We start from the raw sequence: 23,204 nt of genomic DNA, 5'->3' as shown, positions 1-23,204 counted from the left end.
CTGCTGTAGGTCAGAGACCTTTGGACACCACTGAGGCTGCTCCTCCCTCCACCCTTCACACTGCCAGAGGTCTTTCCACATCTGTCACTGGATTCTCAATGAAGGCACTCACATAAATTCATGCCTCAAATTAATTTATTAACGAAGTGTGGCCATAACACAAGTATTTGATGAACATCTGCCTGCAGGAGCAGTGGGCACCTGGATGTGGTTGGAATGTTCCTGTGTGCCCAGCAGGGAGCACAAGCCCAGGGCTCCCAGCACACAACAAGGCAGGTGTGTGTAGGCAGTCTGGGGGACAAAAGGAACCTGCTCTGTGAACATTACAATTATTATGAACAACCATAAACCATGGGAAGTTCTTAGCACACACAGAGGGGGAACACAGGCCAGATGAAGTGATTCCATCTCCCTCAAACAGTGTTCTGTACCCCAGCTTGGGGATCCTGTGCTAGTGAACTTGCACCCTTCATCTTTACAGCCCAAACCCCCCAGAACACTGGGGGAGAACTTTGTGTAGCAGTGTGCACAACCTCAGCAACAACCTCGGGGCTCTCACCCCTCAACCCAACTGCACGAAGGAGGAACAGCTCCTTCCATGACTGCTTTGCAAAACTGCTTCCCTTGGAAAGTGAACAAACATTCCCATATCAACCTCCACCAGCCACGTTCCAACTCACATTTGTCACAGTCAGCTGTGAACCCAGTTGCTGTTGCTGTGCCTGTTCTGTCCACGTGCTACCCCAGGACAGAGCTGCCTCTGGGCTTCTCTGCCCTGTCCTGCTGCTCCTGCTCCGGGAACTCGGTGAGATCCAGGGTCAGCACTTTGCTGAACATGATGTCATCGTGCTGGGAAGGGGGAGATCACACCAGGGAACACGTTTCTCTTACTTGAAATGAGCATTTCATAAGTGTGAGAGACAACACCAGGCCTGAGCTCCCACAGGACATTCCCTGGAGCCTGTCCCTGCAGAGCAGGGCACACCCAGCCACCAAACACTGCAGGTGGGAACCAGCACTTCCACCCCCCCCCCCCAGCATCACTGAACAAAACCTGGTCCTAATGGATTGTTACCTCTGGACACACTCCAAGCAAGGCGTCTGCCTTGCAGAAGAACTCCTCCTTCAGGGAAATCACTATCATTTGGAACTGCTCGTGGGCCTGTTCCCTGATGAAACTCGAGACCTTTGGAAGGAAAGCAAACATTTCCTCAGTTAGTTCTGGCAGCCTGAAACCACACTGTGATCAGGGAATGGCAAGGAGAGAACTGAACTGTGAGAGCTGCTGAATTCCATCGTGAAATAAGCTGGGTAAAATGAGAAATAAACAACTCTTAAGCCAGATACTTGCCCTGGTCTCAAGACAAGCCCTCAGATCTGCTGCTCTTTGAAAACACATAACAAAATCATTCACTCCAATGAGTAAAGTTAAAGAAAGAGGCCTGTGCCAATGAAAAACAGTTTTACCTAATATAACTACAAAGGAAAGTGGAAATTCCTGAATACTTAACAAAAAAAAAAAGGTGTGTAAAGTTTGTTACTGGCTACATAATAAGATCTGAAATATGTATTAGTTCACTGCAGACAGCAGTGTCCCCCAATATAAATTAAATGCTGCCTAAAGGAAAACCAATACATTTTTAATAATGTACTGGCACAGTTCTGCCTGCACAGTTCTATCTACTTGACATGGAAATAATTTTTTAATGGAAGAACTGCCTTTAGTAAGTTTCAGAATTCACACTGATTTCACAGTATAGTTCCATTTACTGCAGATCTGCTTTAATAAACCCTCAAACTGAAAGAATGGAAAGAGACTTAGCTCACACCTTCACCCTCCTCATCTCTTCTCTCACATTCACAGCTTGGGCACCAATCAAACACGCTTAGATTGAGGAATTTAAACCTCTCCCATGTCTGGTATCTCACACAACCATTACTTCAGCCCTAAACTTAATCTAATTTAAACCAGGTTCAATCAGGGCAATCAATCTCTGCATCCCAACACCCTGCAGTCCAAGCAGCCACCCTTCTACAAAAGGTGTCAGATGCTGATAAAGGATAACTTACTTTATCAATGTTTGAGTTGTCCAGGGCAGCATCTATCTCATCCAAAATAAAGAAAGGTGCTGGCCTAAAGCTGCAGGAGGTAAGACAGTATTTTGCACTTAGAAGCCAAAATGTTAATAAACATTCTAATTACTGTCTAATAAAATTCTAGTAATATTTTGCAATATTAGATTTATATTTATTTTAATGAAATAATTAGATATTACTTATGCACTATTAAATAATACACAATAACTGAATTAACAGTTCAGAATTAACATAAAATTCTACATTTAATATATAATATTAAAGTCATGACAGGCAAAGAATAAGGTAAAGAATAAGAACTTTAGTAACGCCTGAATACTCCATTAGCAGGTTTTTTAACATGCTTGTAAATGGAACACTGTCTCTCTTCCTGCCAGGCAGATCCTTGGAGAATCCCACAGTACTTTTCCCCCCTTGGACAATCCCAGGGCAGTGTTTTTACCTGTGTATGGCAAACACAAGGGCCAGGGCTGCCACGGTTTTCTCCCCTCCTGACAAACAGTCCATGGGCATGAAACGCTTGCCAGGGGCCACACAGTTGAAGCCAATGCCTTCCAGATAGGGCTCCTCAGGATTCTCAAGGCTCAGGAATGCCTGGGAACACACACATGGCATTGTTAACAGGGACATTTATCAAATGATTGAGATGGGAATGGTTTGGGTTTAAACACTGCCTGAGCTAATGTGGACATCAGGGAGTTGGCTTCATCCATCCATCCTGAGAGCAGCATTACCAAATTCCCAGGGAATGTGGTTTTGTTAAGGAACCAGGAGGCTCATTAACAAAACCAGTTTGGAAATGGCACCGCCTATTTGTTATTTGCACACTTTCAACTACTGAACAAACTCAACTTTATCACCTTTTATGTAACTGCTTTTTTTTAGTTATTAGAATTTTAGACTTAAAAAGCAGCTTGGAAGACAATACACTTGCAAAATTAGCCTTTTTTGTGGAAGGTTAGCTTTACAGAGCCCAGCTTTGAGCTGGAGAAAGACTTCAATAAAAGCAGTCTTTCTCCATACTTTGTATCCTGGTTCCCAGGGCCAAAAATTGAAAGTATTATTTTAAAGGAATTATCATTTTTCCAAACCACTAAAAAGTACAATGGGTACTTTTGCTACGTGGTTTGTTTTTCCCAATTATAAAAGAAACAATAAAAGAATAAAGTCTCTTCCCCTCTGCGCAGGGGGAGACAGATAAAAGAGAAATTTCCATACTTAACCATGACTTCAAATGTCTCCTCTTGGATCACAGACACAGCAGAAGAAAACCAAACCAATACACAACATGTTTGGTCACAGAAGCTGATGAATTTGATGTTTTAGAACAGAAAAGAATCCAATCCTGAACCCTTTAAGCACTCCACAGTCTATGGAACTTGATGTAACCAAAGCATTAGGGAGTTCCCTCTTCACTTTTGGCACCAATACGGGTACACTAACACAGATAATTGTGGGACAATTTTTCTATGTGTTTCTTAAAAGCTGCAAACTTATTATGTCTGTGTTTCCTAAATATTTAAATGGGATACACAGAGCTTCAAGACCTTGTACAAAACACTGATTTATGATTTTGAGTTTTGTCTGTATTAATGACTGTTTTTAACTGCTTATTATCAGTATCACTAGATGTGCAAACCAGTGTTATTTTTAAATGAATTACTCAGTTACATTTCACATTTGTGTCCTGATAATTTGTAAGTCTGATAAACACAAAGAGTAAAATTACCTCACTCTGAGCAGTTCCCAATTTTATTAAGAGATTACCTTTCTCTGTCTAATGTCCAGCATGCTTTGGCTTGTCATCTCCCTGCTCTGACCCTGAACTCCTGCATCTTTATTATTTGTGCCATTTCCTTCTCCAGGACTGAGACTGTCTTTGCAAAGCCTGAGTGTCACTTTGGTACCAAAGCATCCAGTGAGGCCTCCTGGGCCAAGCCCCCGAGCCCATGACCCACCTGAGCACTGCTGTTCCTGCACAGCTTCTTGTAGATCCTGTCAATGGCTATGGAGGCGTGTTCAAAGCACCTGCTGAACAGCTCATACCTCCTCTTTTTCACCTCCTCAAATTCCTGCCTGCACATTCTGGCCTCCTTCCTGCTGCTCTCAAAAGCTGAGGAAAACAGATCACAGGAATTCCTCTGTAAGAAGCCTCTGAGCAAATACACAGAACAAATCTATGTTGGGTACTATAAGCAGCACCAAGGAAAACACTTACTGCAGAAAAAATACACATACAGGGAGCAATGCCAATACAAGGAGTTTCCTTCCTCTGAAACCTTTCAAATGGAGGCCCCAAAACCTGAGAAGTTGTGGTGTACTCCATCTCCTCTACACCACATTCGATTGGAGCAAGGAACAAAATTCTTCTCCTAATTCCTTCTGGAAGCTGGGCAGCCCCAAGCAGCTCCAGCATTGAGCTGGTACAGCTCCAGAACCCTTCCTGTGCTCATGGCTGCAATGCTCTCTGGAGATACTCATCAGTTTGAAGGAATGCTCATGTCTGAGTTCTGCACAACATACACAGTTCCTTCAATTATGTAGGAAAAATGTAAAAAATTTTAAGATTAAAAGGCAGTCATTTTCACAAAGCAAGTGAAAAAAAGTTTATGATGTCATTGGGGCAACAAAGTCTCTTTCCAATCATTCAATGTGTATTTCAACTGCATACTCACCTGTATGCTAAACAATTGTTTACATATCATTAAAAAATAACTGAGATAACACTTGAGCACAAAAAAATACCTTAGTATCTGAAAGAGGCAAAGCCAGCAGGCCCAAGCCAGGGAAGAGGGTGAAAGCTGTCAGTCCCAAAAGAGATGGACATGAAGGGCCGTTACCGTCTATGGACTCCTGGAACTTGCCCCGAGCGATCTGGAGCTTCTCCACTGCCCTCAGGTTGGGAGCAGCTGTCTTTAGCAGAGTGGTCTCTTTACATTTGATCTCCTGCTGCATCTGCTTCAGCCGAGCCTCGATGTCCTTCTCAGATTGCAGGTCCTGAAGAAAAAGGAATCTCGGAGGGATCCAATCGGCTCATGGGCCAAGACACTTCAACACACATGGCAAGCACTTGTGGTTCCTGAGACAACTACCCCACTCATTGATAGCTTTAACTGGAAACAACCAAAAATGCCACTCAAGGGCCTTAGTTCTCACAATCATCTAGGAGGTCCTCAGTATTCTTCCACAAGACCTTTAAAACAGAGGCAACTCCCTTCCCTCACTTCACAATACAACACAAGAGCAGGATTAGTGCTTCACTACTTGATCTGTAAAGAAAACCTTCAAAGGCAGGTTCTCAGGGAATTCTTGGAGACAAGTTCCAGTGATGACAGATCCATCCTTCACTCTGTACCTGGCCTCTGACATTTACTTACTTTTCTTAGGATTCAAAGGAAAAAAAATTACAAAACCTGCTGAGAAGAATGTGACCTAATGGGTTGTTAGAGAGGGAAGGATGGGAAGTCTCAGTCTCTGCAAATACCACAGACAGAAGTGGTAACAACCCCCAGCAGCCATCCTTGGGTCCTGGAGTTCTGAGCCATAACATATAGTGTTGGAACTTCAAGGCAGAAGGTAAAGCAGGAAGGAAAAACCAAGGTTATATTAACTCTTTCTGAATTCCATGTTTGTGTTTCAGGGAAGCTTTAAAGGTAAAGTCTGACCCATCCAGAAATCCCACACAGCAGTGCTACATGTGACTGCAAAACTAGAGTACACAGACACATGCACTTCAGCTTAGCAGTTTCATTTCAAGACAGGGGTGAAGAACAAATAATTTCAACAAATAAAATATTTTTTACCAAAATGAAAATCAAACACTCCCATCTGCAATAATTTCAAACCAAAAAGATCACCTTCAGGTCTTCTGCTAGGCTCCTGTAGTCTACCTGAATTCTCTCCTCCCTCTCATAGATCCCTGACGTTGTCTGGGTGTCTTCTGTTTCAGTTCCCAGCTGGAAGATGAGGGAAATTCCAGTTCAGAAGTACAGCAGTTAACTTTTAAACTGTTACACCAACTAACTGAAAGGATTTGAAATGAAGAGACAGTGGTAACATGGTACAAGGTAAATGTATTGCATGGCTCCTGCCCTGGCCCAGAGGGAGTGAGCAGTTAAGATCTCATGAGTCCAGTTAAACCATGCACCTGTTAAAGGTGAAAACATCTGCTAATCTCAGTCTGAATCAAGGTGAGAGCAGCAGCAATTTTTTTGTAGTGTAGTTACAACCATGGGCATACTGTAAATCTCCTGGTTGGAAGGATTTATATTCCCCAGAAAATTCAACCCCCTTCCAAGGGAAGGCTCTGAAGGTGTCAGCTGAGGCATTTCTTCTGCTCAGTTGGCCTCAGAAAGAGCTTCAGCTCTGTACAGCACAACCAGAGTGTCTTCTGGACCCTGCAGCCTGAATTTCTAACAGCCACCTTCCCTCAAAGGAGACATGTGCTACCTCTCATTGTCAGTCCCTCTCCCACCACCAAATCCTGCTGGTCTTCTCAGTGAAAGTAATGGTTAATCCAAGCTGGCTTTCCTACTGCTCACACCTCCTTGGTTTCAGCTCTTCCTTATCCAAATAACGAGAGCTGAGCTCCTGCATCCTCTGATCAGGAGCAGTTCTTGTTCTGCCCCTTCACAAACCACCCACCCCACCTCACTGCATTTTCTGCTGCCCTGTTCATACCCATCCTCCAGCAAAAATACTTTTCTAAGGAAGGGATTCAAGAAGACTCCTTCCAGATTCACACACTCCTTAAAAGTCCTTCCAAACTCACAACTCTTTTCTTTTGTAACTGGAGAAAGTTTATTTCTCCTCACCAAAGATAAGCTGGAAAAAGAGGGGAGATTGAGACAAATAAATAGTCAAACCTCTGATAGCAGGAATGTTTCTATCTTAGCCTATCCCTGATTTCTGTGAATATCTACTCAAGCCAAAAGGATCATTTCCTATACAGCATTTATATTATGGATGATTGACCTAATCTGATCTTAATCCATGTATATGCCATATTTATTTATATTTCTGAACTGCCCCTGCGTGTCCTCTTACACATCTTCACACCAATTTTCTTGTACCATGGTGATTCTAGATATTTCACAGGAATATGTTTCAAGCACAAGCAAAAATACTTGCAAACAATATCTCTGCCTACGAAAAGCAACAAAAATCCTTCCCTTGAACGAATGAGGCCTGACCACACAAAAACAACACATTTGTTTGAACATTACTATGGGAGACAAATATTCCCATAAGGAAAGAATGAGGATCTTTAAATTCATGACTGAGGAACTGCTCCCCCAGGATATTTATCTTCTGTAAACATTTTTAAGTACCTCTACTTCACTGATGTCATCCAGTGTTCCAAAGAGGAGCTTGATTTTCAAGTCCTGCACCTTGCACTCGAGCAGCAGATTATGTCTCTTTAGTCTCTTCTCTTCCAGAGCAGTTTCTAGAGCTGCAGCTTCCTTCTGCAGTTTTGTGGCTTCCCTACACGCATAAAAGGAACAAAACAACTCAAGAGCAGAAGCATCACTGCTAAAGACATCCAGAGAAAACCAGCATGACAAACACAGCATGAAAACCAGTCTCCAAGCACCGTGAGGGCTCCTTCCCCTGCAGTCCCCATTGAACTCGGGAAAACGGGGCTGTACTTGTGCCATCCTCTCCATTCTCCCGCAGGACTCCAGAGGGAGCCTGAGTTTCAGAGTACTGACAAGCTCACTCTGCAGCATCTTCAAACCCCACCTGCCCTAACTACAACTCTGTTCTGTCCAGCTCTGCAGAACACGGAGGGAGATTCGATCCTTCTAACATTCCATCAGGTCTCTTCTGTCACTACTCTCCTTGAAGCACAGCTTGATTCTTTGCAATAAATTCCTGTGATAGCATCAAGTTACCAGCACCAGAAATGTAATATCTTCCATGGTTAAATGACACACTCTGACATGAATTCCTAGGCATACAGTCCATGGGTTCATAGAAAATTGCCCAAGTTTATCTAACCACACTGGGCCAACAGGGGTTTTAAATTAAGCACATCAATAATCAGCAAGCATAACAAAACTGAAGTCTAATCTGTCCCCAAAGCAGCTGATTTAAAACAACAGCAGGACAAAATAGTGAGCCTAAAGTTAATATCAGTTTAAGGTATCCAACCCATGAAAAGTCTGGAGAAAATAACAATAAAATCAGAAAAAAAATTCCAATTAATTGAAGGTGCTGTACAACTTAAAATAAACTGTGAAACTACCAGGGAACTACACATGCCCCCAGTCAAATGTAAACTACTACACTCTTACCCCAAGTCACTCCCTATAGCCCAGAAACACTGCTAAACTGACACCTACTGTAAATGCCAATCACCATGTCCCTAATAAGTCTTTCACAAAAAAATACATCAAGAGAAATCCAAACATCTGAGCACCAAATCTCTTCTAAATATTATCACATTAACCATTTTCCCAGCAGTACATGTAGGAATTACCTATTAAGAGTTAACATCCTCCTTCTGAACTCTTCAACTTCAGTTTGGCTTTTTGCAACCTGAGATTTATGAGTACTTAATCTATCCTTAAGTTCTTGCTGCTCCTCCACCATTTCATTCACTTTTATTAAAAGCTTTTCTTCATCCTGCATAAAAATATTTACATTTTAACGTCCCATCAAAACTCTTGATGTGGAGCCTTGTTATACACAAAGAAAGAGTTATAAGTTTAAACCTGTTACATTCAAATGTGTTACAACACAAAATCTGAAAGGCACTGTGGGATTTTTTTTCCTCCACTTTGTGGCAGTTTTATACACTTCACTTTTGTTTTTTATTCAGAGCACTATTACGGATCTTTTCTCCTTCCCTTTTCTGTGTACCACAAACATAGTTTATTTAAACAAGCACCATGAGCACAACAAGGAATCAAGAACACTGGGAAGGAGGAATCCACATATATTACCTGAATTAAAACTCTGAATTGGTTTCACAGAATTATCTTAGTGGCTGTGAAGTACCTTAGAGATGTAAAGCACGAGAGCTGTTTAGTCTTACTCGTGAAATCTTCTACTGAATCTGAGCCACGTGCTGCTGGTTTTATCTGTAGCTGTATGTTGCCTTTTCATATCAATTAAACACATAAAACTGAACACAATATAACACTGTACACACAACAATACACAATTTTGAGCAAGCTTATTTTGAATAATTAGTAAGTACCCAAACATGGCAGGTTATTCTGAGGTTAAAATGCATCTGCATTTTTTTAAACAATTACAAAGTCAGCACTGTAATTCAGCACCCCTTCCAGAATTACTCAGCATCACATTTTTTAAATATTGTGCATTCTGTTCTCCCAGAAGAGTCCCAGAGGCAGAGACTGATTTCAGAGTTACCTCCCGAAGCCTGACGATCTCAGCTTCATCTTTCTTTATGGTCTCCCTCAACTTGCTGACCGAGTTTGTTAATTTTTGGAGATGATCCCGATTATACTCCAGCTGAGTGTTCAGTCGGGTCTTCTGGCTCTCAAACTCCAGCCTAGGCAAAGCACAGGACTTCAAATCAACACATACAGAGCAGGCTCCTAACTGTGACTGTAAGCTGGGACAAGGCACGTTTCCCCTCTGAGGAGTCAGACTGCATTTTTGTATCTTCCACCTGAGCACAGAAATCTGCAGACATTTGGGTCCACCACACCACATCCTGTGGATGTGCTGAAGTCACAAGGATACAGTTATAATAGTTAATATGGCCACCTCAATATGGAGAGTGACACTGGAGTTCAAGGGTCTAGTTCAACATTCTCCTTCATAAGGCACAAATCTGTGGTCCTGTGACATGTGCCTGGGAGACAAATAGTAGGTGAGGTTGCCAGTGAGAAACCTCAGAGCCTACATGTTCCTATACCAAATGCCTGTGTCCTACATCCAGTTCTCCTTCAGATTTTGGATACACAAGTGACCCTTCATGCTGTTCTCAATCTGGGATAGTGCCATTTTTCCATGTAGGTTTTAGAAAACTATTCTTTGCTTTATTTTTCTACAGCAGTGCTACCAAAATAGCAAATGTTACCTTCCAAGTTTGTTGCCAGCTGTCACTGACTCTGAGCTGTCTCATAAGCCCAAAGCATAGCAGTGTCACTAATCCCTAACTAACCCCTGCAGTGAGAGGGGAACCTTTTACTGTCTCCTGGGCTTTTGTGCTATTTCCTGGGCTGGGGTTTCCCAAGGCCCAATGTGCCCAATTTAATCCCAGCCACTGGTTTACTAATCAGTGCCAAACACCACCTTCTCTTGGCAATCTCCTCTTGCTGCCTCACGTGTTCCTGTTCATACACACGGATATTTTCTATACCAATCTCTTCACAGAATTCCTGGAAAACAGTGTCTTCCACCTTGGAATACAGAGAAACGGAGCAAAAAAAAAAATGTTTAGTCACTCACAGGTGTAAAACATTTGGACAATCGCTGCATGCTGCAGGCTGGGTTTCTAAGGTACTTTAAGAAACAGTAAACAAGTACTGAGAAGTAATTTGTACTTGAAATTCTCCAATAACTCTTTCAGTCCAAATGCCAGACACAAGGCATATGATCTGCAAGATGTAACTCTAAGTTCTTCTTGACAGCACCTGGTCACTCCAAAGACAATTAAAGTAATCACTGTGACCAACTGCCCTGGTTTTGCCTGTTGTTCCCAGCCAGCTGAAGAAGAGAAAGCTGGACAGGACACTAATCAGATACAACAGGTCTCTTGGTGCACTTCAGTTCTTCATTTTAATCCTTTCAAGGGATCCATAAATATTAATTACTGTGTTCCAATTATAGCAAAGTCACAGCAAAAACAGTGCCATGGAATATTTCACCTCCTAATTATACAGTGCATACTAACAAAAGCCTCAGGCAAAACCAGTCCTAAGATTTTTATGAAAAATTTAAGCAGGCAAATATTAGGTACAGTGTGTAAGACAGGACTGAATGAAGAATAGCAACAGCCTACTAAAAAGGAAACCTAATGGGTTGAACAAACTTTTAAGAGAACTTTACAGGTCAGAACCTGGTAATGTTTACACTGCTTTAGTACTCAGGCTGTTTCAGCCAGGGATACAATACCACTTCAAGTTACAAGTTACACTACCCTTTGGAAAGCAATGACCAGCCTCCATTTTTTAGTTTGTTTTTTTCTTTTTTTTATTATTATTTTCAGAACAAGCAAAAGCAGGATTCCCCAGGTCTGGAATTCTCAGAGCCTAACCATCAATGACAGTGCCAGTGCTTGCAGATGACAGACATCTGCACTCCCTCGTGCCTGCACCACAGGCAGGACAGAGAACACACAGCAGTTTTGGCTCCTTTTTCCAGGCAGAATTCCAGCCAGATTAACACAAGGCTGACTGATGAGAATGGGGCAGAGGCCAGGAAGTAAGTTACATGTGTATGATACACCTTGAGTAACTGCAGAGCTGTGACACATTAACATCCAAGTACACCTCTGTTCACAGCCAGCCTGGTAAGAAAGGTAGAGGATGACTGCTGGAATAACTTAGAAGTCTTGTTGATAAAGTTGTTTATAAAGTTAAAAGTTGTCCAAGTTCTAGAAGTCAGCAGGAACATAAGTTTCTGCAGCATAACAGCATAGGCTGTCACAGTTTTGACAGAAAGCATTACCTCATTAATTTTTGTCTGAAATTCTTCTATTTTTGTTTTTCTTTGTGCTATTCCTTCATTCAACATGTCATGCTGAGACTCAATATTTAGCAGTTCACTTTCCAGCTTTGATTTTTCCTGGATAGAAAGGAAAAATATGGTAATTTTTCTTAACAGGAGGGTCAACTTTCCAGAAATTAAGAGACAGCTCTGTTCCAGATTAACTGTATTTTTCTGATTAAAACCTTTATTTTCTTCTCAAATGCCACTTACCCACTATCATTGCCAATTTGCATGCAATGATTAGTTTGAATGAGGGGAAAAGCAAACTAAGCACCACATAAAGTGCACTTTGACTTACAGGCTTCTGAAGGTTACTAAATGACATACCAAGCTACCAGAGATCCAAATTTAAAAACTAAAATAGAAAAAGGCTCAAGTAAAGTACTTTCTAATCTTGCTTTTTATATTTTATCAATCCCTCAGTCGTAACTGCCGCATGCAAAACTTGATCTGAATTAAAAAAACTATGTAAGGAAGCAGCATTTATTTCACAGGTAATGACAGCTTAAAAAATGCAATTATTAAAGCTGAGAATGATTAAGAGTTGGCAGGATACCATGTAGAGGTTGGCAAGGTGTTTCTTTTTAATGAGGTCCAGCTCACTCTGTGAGTATTTGAGCCGTGTCTGGGTTCCTTGGCTCTGGGCACGCAGCTGCTTCAGGTCGGCCTCCTTACGCTTGGTCTTCATCAGGGTCTGGGGAAGGGTTGGGATGGGAGAAAATGCACTGTAAATGTGAGGTGACCTCTTGGAAAATGAGTCATGTGCAGATTTCAGTCTCACTGACACAGGCCTCACTCGAGGTAAAGGCTGGCAGCACTGGTCATACCCAACAGGAATTTTGTAGCAGATTTACTCCTCCACAGGAAGCATCCGCTTGCAGATTCCTAAATCCCTGCTCCATCCCTCTCATAGAAACAAACACTAGAGGTATGACATAGTTTTACACTGGAAGGTTTTGGTCCCTGCAAACACTCTCATGTTGACAGATCACATCATCTTTTTCTCACTACAAGTCTCCAGGTACTTTGAACAGCAGCTCCTTTTCCTGGAGGCAGCTTGGACCAAGAGTGTTATCCTGGTTCTCCATCTGTGAACCACTCCATCAGCTAAGGACAAGATGCACAATGGATTATTATTAACTGGAAGAGGATAAACAGCTACTGTGTCCTGTCTGCATCTTCTATGAGTTTTGAAAATCACCTCTTCAGAAAATCCCCTTCCCAGAGCTGAATTGAGTCACACAACTTCTACACTTCCATGACTTTTGCAGTAAGTGCTATTAAGAGACCTACCTTTAACTCATGAATCAAGCTATCCCTTCTTTCTTTCATTTTATTCATTTCTTTCTCATCCCAACATCTAGCTTTAAATCTTAAATCACTGGATCCTCCAGAAATCACTCCAGATTTTAAAAATAAAGTTCCATCAAGAGACACTGTCTAGAAGGAAAAAAAAAATTAAACCCAAATAGATCTTAACAAAATCAGCCAAAATACCCAACAAAGTAGTGCCCAAGATATGGCAGTCAAACAAGCAACAACCACATTTGAGGTGGACTTCAATGTTTTTTCATGTTCCAAACCTGCTAACAGGAGATACATGAAGCTACAGAAAATGCCTGTTGTTTCTTAGCACTAATCACATTTTAGTATTATTACAACTGATCAGCAAATGAAACAAAATCGTATCATTCCCTTGTATTTAGAAAACTAATATAAGACACTTGTGTGTACACTGACACTTAGAAGGTTCTGTCTGGCTCAGCAGAACAAACCAAGCCCCATGATAATGGAGTAGAGGGAAACAGCCTGTTTGTACCCAAGAAGTGCAAATTTTAGTGAAGAACATGGGTGCTTTAGTGACCTGATTCCAAGCAAACATGATTTCACGCTCACCTTCAACTTCAAGCTGTTTTAATCAAGATTTTAAACAGTTTATACTAAGTGCATAAAAGACTGTCTGCAGCAACACAGGTATGAATAAGAAGAGAGAACTGCAGGAAGTAACAGAGAAGCTTCCAGTCCTTAACACAGTCCACATCTACAACCAACAGATTCTGGCAGATATTTTAAAGATTTTTGAAAGCATTTCTTCAAAAAAACCCTCACAAGATAAAGTCTGAGTTTCTAAATCAGGCAGTTTTAAGTGCAGGATTATCCCTCCTTCATCCTCCTTATCATAAGGACCATATGAAGAAGCATATTTGGACTCTAACTATCCTCCAATTTGCCTCCCCCTTTTCCCAGGAAACCACTTACACTTACTACCAGACAGAGGCAAACATAACCACATGAAGTACCTGGTGGTTTGTTCGTGTGGGATTAGACAGCACAGCACCACTCCGTGTTTACCTGCAATCCTTCACAGCACATGTAGAAAAGAATGATTTAAATGGCATCAAATCCATGACTGCAGTGGGAAACACGTGCAGCAAACTGCAGCTCCTCACCTTGAGCCTCACTGGTCCATCAAAGGCGATGTGTTTGGCCTCCTTCACTGTCTCACAGACCAGGCTGTTCCCACTCACAAACTGAATCACTCTTTTCAGTGGAGCAAATGGTGTTTGCACAACATCCACCAGCAGTTTAGCTCCCTTTACCTCCCTCAGCTTCTCGTTGATTGGCTTGACCTGGAAAGCAAAGAAGCAGTGCCTGTAACTCCTGCTGTCACCATAAAGCAGGCCCAAATCTGAGAACTCTGGGCACGGCACGTGCAGGTGACAGAATGGCAACTGCAAGAGGTGCCTGAGGATTAGGGACACACCAGTGTCACTCCTGTGCTCAGAAAGGGACAAGGAGGAGGACAATCAGCAACCTGCTGATGACACAAAGGAATGACTGATATGCCAGACACTCGTCCAGAGGGACCTCAGCAGGCTGGAGCAGTGGGCCAACAAGAGCCCCACAGAATTCACTTCTCAAGTCCTGTGCCTTAACACTTAAACCCATTTTTGTGAAGCTTAAATGATCCAGTATCAAGATTTACAAGTGTATAAACTTGCTGATGAGAGGAGAAAGAAAAATGTACTCACATCAAGGTAATCCAGAGCAAGAAACGTTTCGGGCTCAGCCCGTTCCTGTTTCAGGAACTGAATACAATCCCTTGCTGTTTTTTGAGAGGCAACAACAATAGCAGTCATGTATCTGCTGAACACCTTGGTAACAGCAAGCTGGTATTTTTTATGGATAGGATGACACAGGTCAAGCAATCTTCCAAACTGAAGATTAAAATGTTGAGAAATATTAATATGCTACTTTAGACATGGAATAATATTTCTGCACACAAGAGGCTGAAGCAGTAAGAGGAAAACGTGTTACACATCTACCAGCTGCATTCTCTCACAATGGCTGTGCATCAGAAAAAACAGAAATTGAAGTAGTCATCAACCCAACATGCAAAGTATGCCTTCTGAGGGGATCTAATTTTTTCTCTAAGGTTGCAGTTATGTATCTCAGTGTTTTACTGAGAATCTCTAGCATACAATTCCAGAAGCATAAGAGTGACAAAGGTAGCTAAGTATCTTTTTTGGAGAGAAAGAAAGTATCTAACTCTCAGTAAAATCTTAAAATGTCCATAAGGTCTTAAATAAATAGAACTGGAAAATGGCAGCAAGAGAGGCACTATTCCAGTTTCAACCCAAAAAAGAAGTACCTACTTATTTTAGTAGCATAAACAGAATAAAATCAGTTTTTCTTGTACTGCATAGTCCAAATAATCATTAAGTAACACCATTAAGTAAAACTAATTAGCTCTTTATTGTACATGCTCCCCAAAGATCTTTTGTTCCCTTTCTGTCATTACAAGCACAGCTGAGCTTTTTCTGAAGGACTGAACCTACTGATGCCCACTTTGAACACCATAACCCTGGAATTCATGCAAGAACAGTTTTTCTGCTTGTTGACACGTAGCTACATGTCTCTTCTTGCAGATGTACAGTTTCATCCTTATCAAGCTTAAACAAATGAAGAGACAGCTGGCATGAGCTGTGACAGGTCTTCCACAGTGTTGTCTCAGGAACAACACATTCAGGTATTTCATGTTTCATCTACTGGAAATTCATGGCTAACTATGATCCACTGGGACCCAGCCTGCCCAATTTAGCCCAGCTGCTTCCTCAGCCTAAGGCAGAACTCTTAGCTCTAAAATAAAGCATTGGGATAAGGCCATCCCATTACCACGGAATCCGGGTACAGCCTTCTGAGACTCTCCAGGATCTCTGCTCTCATCTGCTCCCGCCTGCCCTCGTGGTAATCCATCCTGGCATTCTGCAGCTCCCCGACTATTCTGTTCAGCTCCTCATTCACTTCAGCCATTCTCACTGTTGAGGTCTCAATCTCCTCAGCCAGCAGCTCCTCCTGCTGTTTTTTCTCTGCTAACGATTCGCTTCGGACAGAAGCACAAATAAAAAGCATTATTTCATTTATACACACTTGCAGCATCAATTCAGGGCATTCTGCAGTCGCCTTACCTAACAAGGAGTAAAAACCAGGCAGAAGACAAGACCCAGGAGGGAAGAACTGAGCTAACACACAAGGTAAGTATTAATGCCCTCTAGAGCAGCACGACTACAGAACTGTCCTGTTCCCTTGCTAAATTTGTCCACTAACAGCCCCATACCCATAGTGACATAATTTGCAAGAAATTAGAAGTAATTATAGAACTGGTTCAAATAAAATATGGATTAGTCATCATACTTCCTACTTCATTTTGGCAGCTACTTTAATAGCCATATCACTTTAATAAGTTATTAAGTAGAATTAGTAAGGATTCTAACTCCTATTAGAATTTTAAAGAAAATAATTAGAAACAATTAGAAACGTGCTGTGTTATTTTTGACAATATCTAATACACAAGAAATCAAATGAGTTTTTAATTTTTTACACATACCTGCATATCTTGGCATATTCTTCCAACTTCTCTATGCGTTTCTTATGCTCCTCTATCTGTTCCACAGTCTGCTTTATGATTTCCTATGCAATCACAAACACAAGTGTCCAAAACAAACCAGAAAACCACAGCTTACAGCAAGATAGAGAGCTGAATTAATCAGAACAAGCACTGAGGCAGATCTTTTCCTCCTTACTGGTATTTCACACTGAAGTAACAGCATCTCTTTTGCAATAACAGATGCCAAATGGCACCATGAATAATAAAGGGAAATTGTTTTATCAAGGCCATTACTGGATTTTTCATGTTCAGCTACAGCTTAGAGAAAGCCTCTTTATGACAGAGAATCATGACACCAACACTTAAAACAACTTTAAAAGTAGAATTAGTAAATTACAGGTGTTAAAAAAAAAAGAGGTGCTTTTCTTGGCCCTACATCAATATTTTTTTCCTAAGGACACACAAAGAAGTAAGCTCAGAGCTTCCAAACTGACACAAAACACTGTAGTAAAAAAAAAAAAAACAAAAAAAAAACAAACCAAAAAAACCACAACAAAAACCAACAGTGAAACAAGTATTTTCAGTCACTCCCTTTGAAAAAAACATACACTAATTAAAGCAAATGAAAAGAAAAAAATACTGTTACCTATGCATTTTATTAAGCCTTAATTTAACTCCTGAAACTCTTGTGACCTTTTAAATAGCTCTAGGGATGGAGAGTTAACCTCTTTGTGCACCTGCTTCAATATCCATGAGCTAAGGGTATGAGAATTCTCATACAACTGAACTAACACTTGCAAAGTCTCCCCTCTGCTATGGATTTGATTATGTCAAAGCTCAGAGCACACCTTCACAGACAGTAATACCCAAGGCAGGAGCAGGGACACGTTTTTCTCATTCAAACATAACTCTAGTTTGACACAAATACCTCCACTTCATTTTTCTTCCTCCGATTAAGTTTCAGCCTTTCTTGATCTCCTTTATCCTCCCAGCGAAGTTTCTCCATCTGCTGGGTTAGTGTAGCAACTTTCTTTCTTGCTGTCTCCTTTAGCTCCCTGTAACGCTCCAGCTGGACAAAACCAAAGAAGTCATAAATTAACTCCCTGGAAAGTGGGAAGATTCATGTTGTTCCAGCCTCAAGTAGCAATTGCCTGCTTTGTCACACTCTCACCCTGCTGAATGTTTTCTGTCCTGCCCTCCCACAGGGTACCATGTCTCTATATAAAACTTGCACTTTTGGTTTTGTTTGAGCTCAAGAACAAAAAAGACCACCAGAAATTACAGGTCATTGGTGAAATAATGGTTTCCCTGTGATTTGGGGGGGGGATTTTTGGACTTCTCTAGTAACCAGTGCTTTTGGGCCTCCCAGTTCACCTGACTTTCTCCCAGCTCAACACGTGCTGCTCTCTGCTTTAGCTCCTCTTCAGCTTTCTCCTCAAACGCTCTCCACGCCTTCTCAATATCACTCAGTTCTATCTCTAGCTCTTTTATGTTCTGCTTTTCCTTATCACACTGTTTCTCCTTGTCCCTCAGAGATTTTTTAGACATTTCTACTTTCTTGATTTGGTAGGACGTGTTTTCCTTTGCTTTTATATAGAGGGGTCTCTGCTGAATCAGTGATGCTTCCAGAGTCCTAAAAAACAAAACCAAAAGCAAGCCCAAAACAAACAACCCAACCAGCCAACCACCACAAAACACAGACAAAACAACAAAACCACGCAGCAAAAAGGAGCAAAGGAAAGGGGGGAGAGGGAGGAGAGAAAAGAAGAACCCTCCCTCCCAACCACACCTGCAAACAGGTTTCAACAGCAAGGCTGTGGCTGTGCCCAGGGGTTTCCACTGCAGGGATTTTTTTTTTAATATCCACTGAAAACAGTCATTTAGGAAGTGAAGCATAACCTTCTAAAGGGTAATAGCAAACAGGTATTTATATAATGAAATTACTGACAACCTGGGCATGGCAAGGGAGGTGAAAACCACCTCTAGGTATTACTTCAGTGAACTACAAACTGACTCCCCTAGCACTGGGTTCTCACCCATGTGTGCAACAGGAAATGCACACCTGCCAAGCAATTCCCAGTGCAGACCATGCTTTAATTCAACTATCACAGAATCTGATGGGAAAACCTACTTCATTTCTTTTTCCATATGCTGTAGGTCCCTGTTTAGTACACCAAGCACTTTTTTCTTGGCTTTAAACGAATCTTCTGCTGCAGAAAGAGACTCTTTCTTGGTATAAGCCTCCATATTCTTTTCATCCAAACTGGTTTTCAGGAAGCCAATGTCTTTTTCATTGTGATAAAGCAGAAAAAGCTTCATCTGTATCCTTTCTTCATACAGGTCCTTGATTAGCAGCTGGTAATGCTCTGCCTACCAACATTAAAATTTATGGTTTATAAAAATGATTTTCCATCATTATCAGTCTAATTTCAAGCCCAAACTGAAATAGGATGCTGTACCAGTAGCTGTAATTCCAGCAATGAGCACCAATAATAAAACTCAAACATTTAAATCAATACTTAATCATACTAGCAAACCTATGCTTTCATTTATTTAGATTTTATTATATGTATTCCTTCACCTTTATAAATTATACCAAATTATTATATAGTATGCCATACTGAAAAAAACCATAGATCAAGCACAACAGAAATGTGTGGTTGTTTTTTTAAAAAAAAAAAAACAAAACCATCTGTATTTAAGCCCATAAAAGATCTGATAAAAATCTGGTATCTTTACAACCAAAAAAAAGGAACAACTGAGTTACCTCCTCTTTCTCTATCTTTGCTTGTTTCCGTTCTGCTGCAACACTTTTTTTCTTGTTATAATTAAACTGTGCATCCTCTTCTGCTTGCTGCATTTTCTTCTTTTTTCGCTCATATTCTTCGGCCAATTCCCATGAATTACTGATTTGTTCAAAAAGTTGAGTTCTCTCCTTGGGCTTCTTCATTGCAATCGATTCTACTGTTCCCTAAAACAAAATGGCCCCAAAAATGTAAATAATGCAGCACTGTAGATCCTTCTGTTGCCTAATGCATTTCTTTAGGAGCATACAGTACAGATGGATCTCCATTTATATTATAAAGGTTTCTGTAAGAGGGAAAAAAATCAGTTCTTCCTTGGGAGTCTTCTCAGCAACTGCAAGGAAGACAATTTTGTGCAACATATTCATCACAAGGCTAAGGCACTTCTGACCCATGTCATTAACTTCTTGGGAACTAACAGCCCAGCAGAATTATCAATCCCTCAGACTGAACCAAAATATCCTTTACTCTTTGATGCATCTTTACTGATAGAAGTGTTTTAAGATGAAATTCCTTTTTTTCCTAACACTTCTAGAATTGAACACACCAAGCATTTATAGAGACACGTATTTTCTTACATCCTGTGAATAATACAAGCACACAATTTCTTCCAGATCAGCTTCTTTCTTCCTAGTGCACTCATGTACACACAAACCCCATTATTTCTACTTTGTAGTCTTGTAGTTCTTGGTCAAGGTCAGGAAAAAAATATATTGGCTTGTAGTTAGCTAAGGGTGCCCTCTTTTCTATCAAACAGATAACTGTGTATCTATGAAATAATAACCTCAGAGGCTTTTATTTTCCTTACAAAGTACCTTGAATGCTCACCTGAAAAATGAGGCAATTCCTGGCCTTAACAAGAATGCCTATTTTTTCAAGCTCAGATATGTAAGCAGATCGGCTGACAGCCTTGTCATTGAAAAAAAATTCAGTACAACTGCCTAAAGGAGGAAAGAAAAAAAAATTACTACTGAAAACTGTAACTGAAAATTACTGCTGCAACACAAAACCCACTGGAAAAGAACTAAACCAGCAGAACAATTTAACGGAGCAATTTCCTCAAAGAAGAAAATAGATTTCAGTTATTCCTTTATTCCTCTCAATAATTCCAGTTTTCTGTATGAAAACTCTAGTTTCACACTTTCAAATGGCACTGGTGTGCTCCAGTGCTCGTGCCTGCAGCAAGGTTTCAGCCCCCCTTTCCATCTACAGATCCCAAGGGAGTATCTACAGACACACAGAGAGCAAAGAACATACAATAATCCCTTGTTGAATCTTTTAACTAATTGGCCCCAGCATGTTTTTTCATTTATACCACTACCAAATTGTGTATTAATACTGAAGTATTAACCCACCCAGCTCTGAAATGACACTGGGCATCTGAAATTCCAAGCTGAGTATTTCCTGTCTCCATTTATACATCATTTATACATCTCTCTTTATACATCAAACAGACAGGATTGCAGCAGTCTCTACCACCTACCACGGATAACTCTTGAAAATGTCTTCTCTTCCCCATCCTCCTCACAGTACACCATCTTCACACTGGCTGTGGAGGAGACTGGTCGCCCAACATGTGCTCCGTGAATGAGCTCCCGAACACTTTTCACTCTCAGATTGGCTGTCCTTTCACACAGCAGAAAGCTGACAGCATCCATTATGTTAGATTTCCCTTAAAAGAAATGTTTAAAAATTGCTTTGACGTGGCAGAAATGAAAGGAGGCATTTGATTAACAACCAGCTAAAAAAATATGCAGAATTACAAAGTTCTTCATTAATTCTATTTCTTATTCTGTATTTTTAAATTTTTTTAGGAAGAAATTCCTCCCTGTGAGGTTGATGAGACCCTGGCACAGGTTGCCCAGAGAAGCTGTGGCTGCCCCATCCCTGCAAGTGTCCAAGGCCAGGTTGGACGGGGCTTGGAGCAGCCTGGGCTAGTGGGAGGTGTCCCTGCCATGGCAGGGGTGGGACTGGATGGGCTTTAAGATCCCTCCCCAACCCAAACCACTCTGGGATTTGGTGACTTTATTGAGGAAAAAATACTGCAAATAAAGAAACACATCTCTAAGATGCAGCACACCAGCGGCAGAAAATAAGCCTGTCTGTAATAAAAATCATCACAATACTGATTTTTCATTTGTTCAGCTTTACTGAACAAATCCAGAGATCATTTCTCCATCTGAGTGAGCCACATCACACTCCTTCCTTGGCTGTGTCCCTTCTGGAATGCAATGAGGGAGTATTGCTGCACGAGCACTCCAGCCACAACTTTCCCCTACAACACCAGGCTCCTGAAGAACACAAGCCCTTTCCCAGACCCATCCACCACAGCATCAAAGCTCTCTGGTCACAGACCTTCCACAAAAATTCTCCTAATGGAATCCTCTTTTGGTTTTCCCCCTTTAGTCTTGAGCACTTCTGTTGACAGCTTAATTATTTTCAGCCTTAAACTTTGCTACTTGGGCATTATTTTGACTTACTTTCAAAAATATCAGGAAAGGAGGAATACTAGGAGGAAAAGAGTTAAATAGATAATAGATAAATAAAAAGATGCAATTCAGAGCCTATATAGTCACAATTTTTCTCCCTGGATTCATCTATAAAATGTACTCACATTTGACTGGAAGAGCACCTAGAAAAAGCATCCATAATTTTGAGACTCCCCAATACAGAACAGTGGGGATAGGATGATAAAGAACATTATAACAACACTAAATATATTGAACTTACATTCATGGTCTTACTTCAATCAGGTAAGTGAAGAAACTACAGGATCTAAAAACCTAAATCACAGACTAAACCATGAACAATCTGGAAAAACTAAGATGAAAAGCAAAGCCCATCCATGCAGCTCTGTTAGGACAACCCTCATCTCCTATCCCAGGGGAAACGCAGGATAAAATCCAACCTGTTGAATGGAGATTTTGGAAGAAGGGAATCATTTTTTAAGAAGTTGCAGTTTGGGATAACAATGTGGAGCCGCACTTACAAATCCCGGCTCCCGCAGGCCGGACTACAAGGCAGGGCCCATATTCCAGAGCTTTTCCAGGACAAGCATGGCAAAACCCACACACTGCAATCGAGGAGCAGGTTTCCACTGCCACAGTTTACAGCTCGGAGTAGTGAAGTAAAGCCCTGTCCGTAAGCTGAGCTGTGAGTGGGGCGGCGTTTGCAAACCGGGCCTTGTGCTCGGCCTGGGAAGCACAGAGACAGCCGACACGGCACTTGCACCAGGCTGAGGGACCGGCAGCCCGGGCCGAGGAGGGGGCGCAGGGGCCGCCCAGGCTCCTCCGTGTGCCTGGGCCCGCAGGGGACACCGAGCAGCCCCGCAGGGCCGAGGGCCCGCACAGGGCGAGCTTGGGGCCGCTGCCCCCGGCCCCTGCACATCTACCTGATCCATTGGGCCCGATGATGCAGTTGAACCTCATGAAGGGGCCGATCACCTGCTGCCCGCGCCACGACTTGAAATCCTGCACCACCAGCACCTTCAGGTAACCCATCCCCGGGGCGCCCGGGGGCAGCTCCCCGCCCCAACACCCCACACACAGACGACAGAGGTGACTCTCCGCGGTTCGCCTGCGGGCACGGCGGAGCCCCGATCGGCCCCTGCTGCCCAACTTTATCCCCAGCGCGGCCGAGCGCCACCGCCGCGCCCACCCAGCCCTGTCACCCCGGCCCGGGCCCGCCCCGCCCTCTCGGCCCCGCCCTCTCAGCCCCGCCCCGCC

General features: G+C 41.9%; 1 protein-coding gene across 1 annotated transcript; it reads right to left on the bottom strand.

Moving 5' to 3' along the window:
- Positions 1-117: 117 nt before the first annotated feature.
- On the bottom strand, positions 118-23,141 carry SMC1B (structural maintenance of chromosomes 1B). Its single transcript, XM_051772587.1, has 25 exons — positions 22,871-23,141; positions 20,963-21,151; positions 20,308-20,420; positions 19,443-19,646; positions 18,807-19,045; positions 18,050-18,308; positions 17,604-17,744; positions 16,676-16,758; positions 15,964-16,171; positions 14,820-15,005; positions 14,238-14,417; positions 13,081-13,227; positions 12,344-12,481; positions 11,746-11,862; positions 10,369-10,475; positions 9,478-9,619; positions 8,579-8,724; positions 7,428-7,581; positions 5,955-6,053; positions 4,938-5,094; positions 4,056-4,210; positions 2,540-2,691; positions 2,071-2,140; positions 1,076-1,186; positions 118-849 (listed from the first exon to the last, which is right to left on the bottom strand). The coding sequence occupies exons 1-25, from the start codon at positions 22,977-22,979 to the stop codon at positions 739-741; spliced, it is 3,717 nt and encodes a 1,238-aa protein (XP_051628547.1). The 5' UTR covers positions 22,980-23,141; the 3' UTR covers positions 118-738.
- Between the last annotated feature and the right edge of the window lie 63 nt (positions 23,142-23,204).

The sequence above is a fragment of the Manacus candei genome, unplaced genomic scaffold (assembly GCF_025592945.1).
Source record: "Manacus candei isolate 608988 ecotype Guabito, Panama unplaced genomic scaffold, ASM2559294v1 h1tg000153l, whole genome shotgun sequence".
Classification (NCBI taxonomy): domain Eukaryota; kingdom Metazoa; phylum Chordata; class Aves; order Passeriformes; family Pipridae; genus Manacus; species Manacus candei.
The sequence above is the reverse complement of the archived record's forward strand: the minus strand, read 5'-3'. Positions and strand labels throughout refer to the sequence as shown.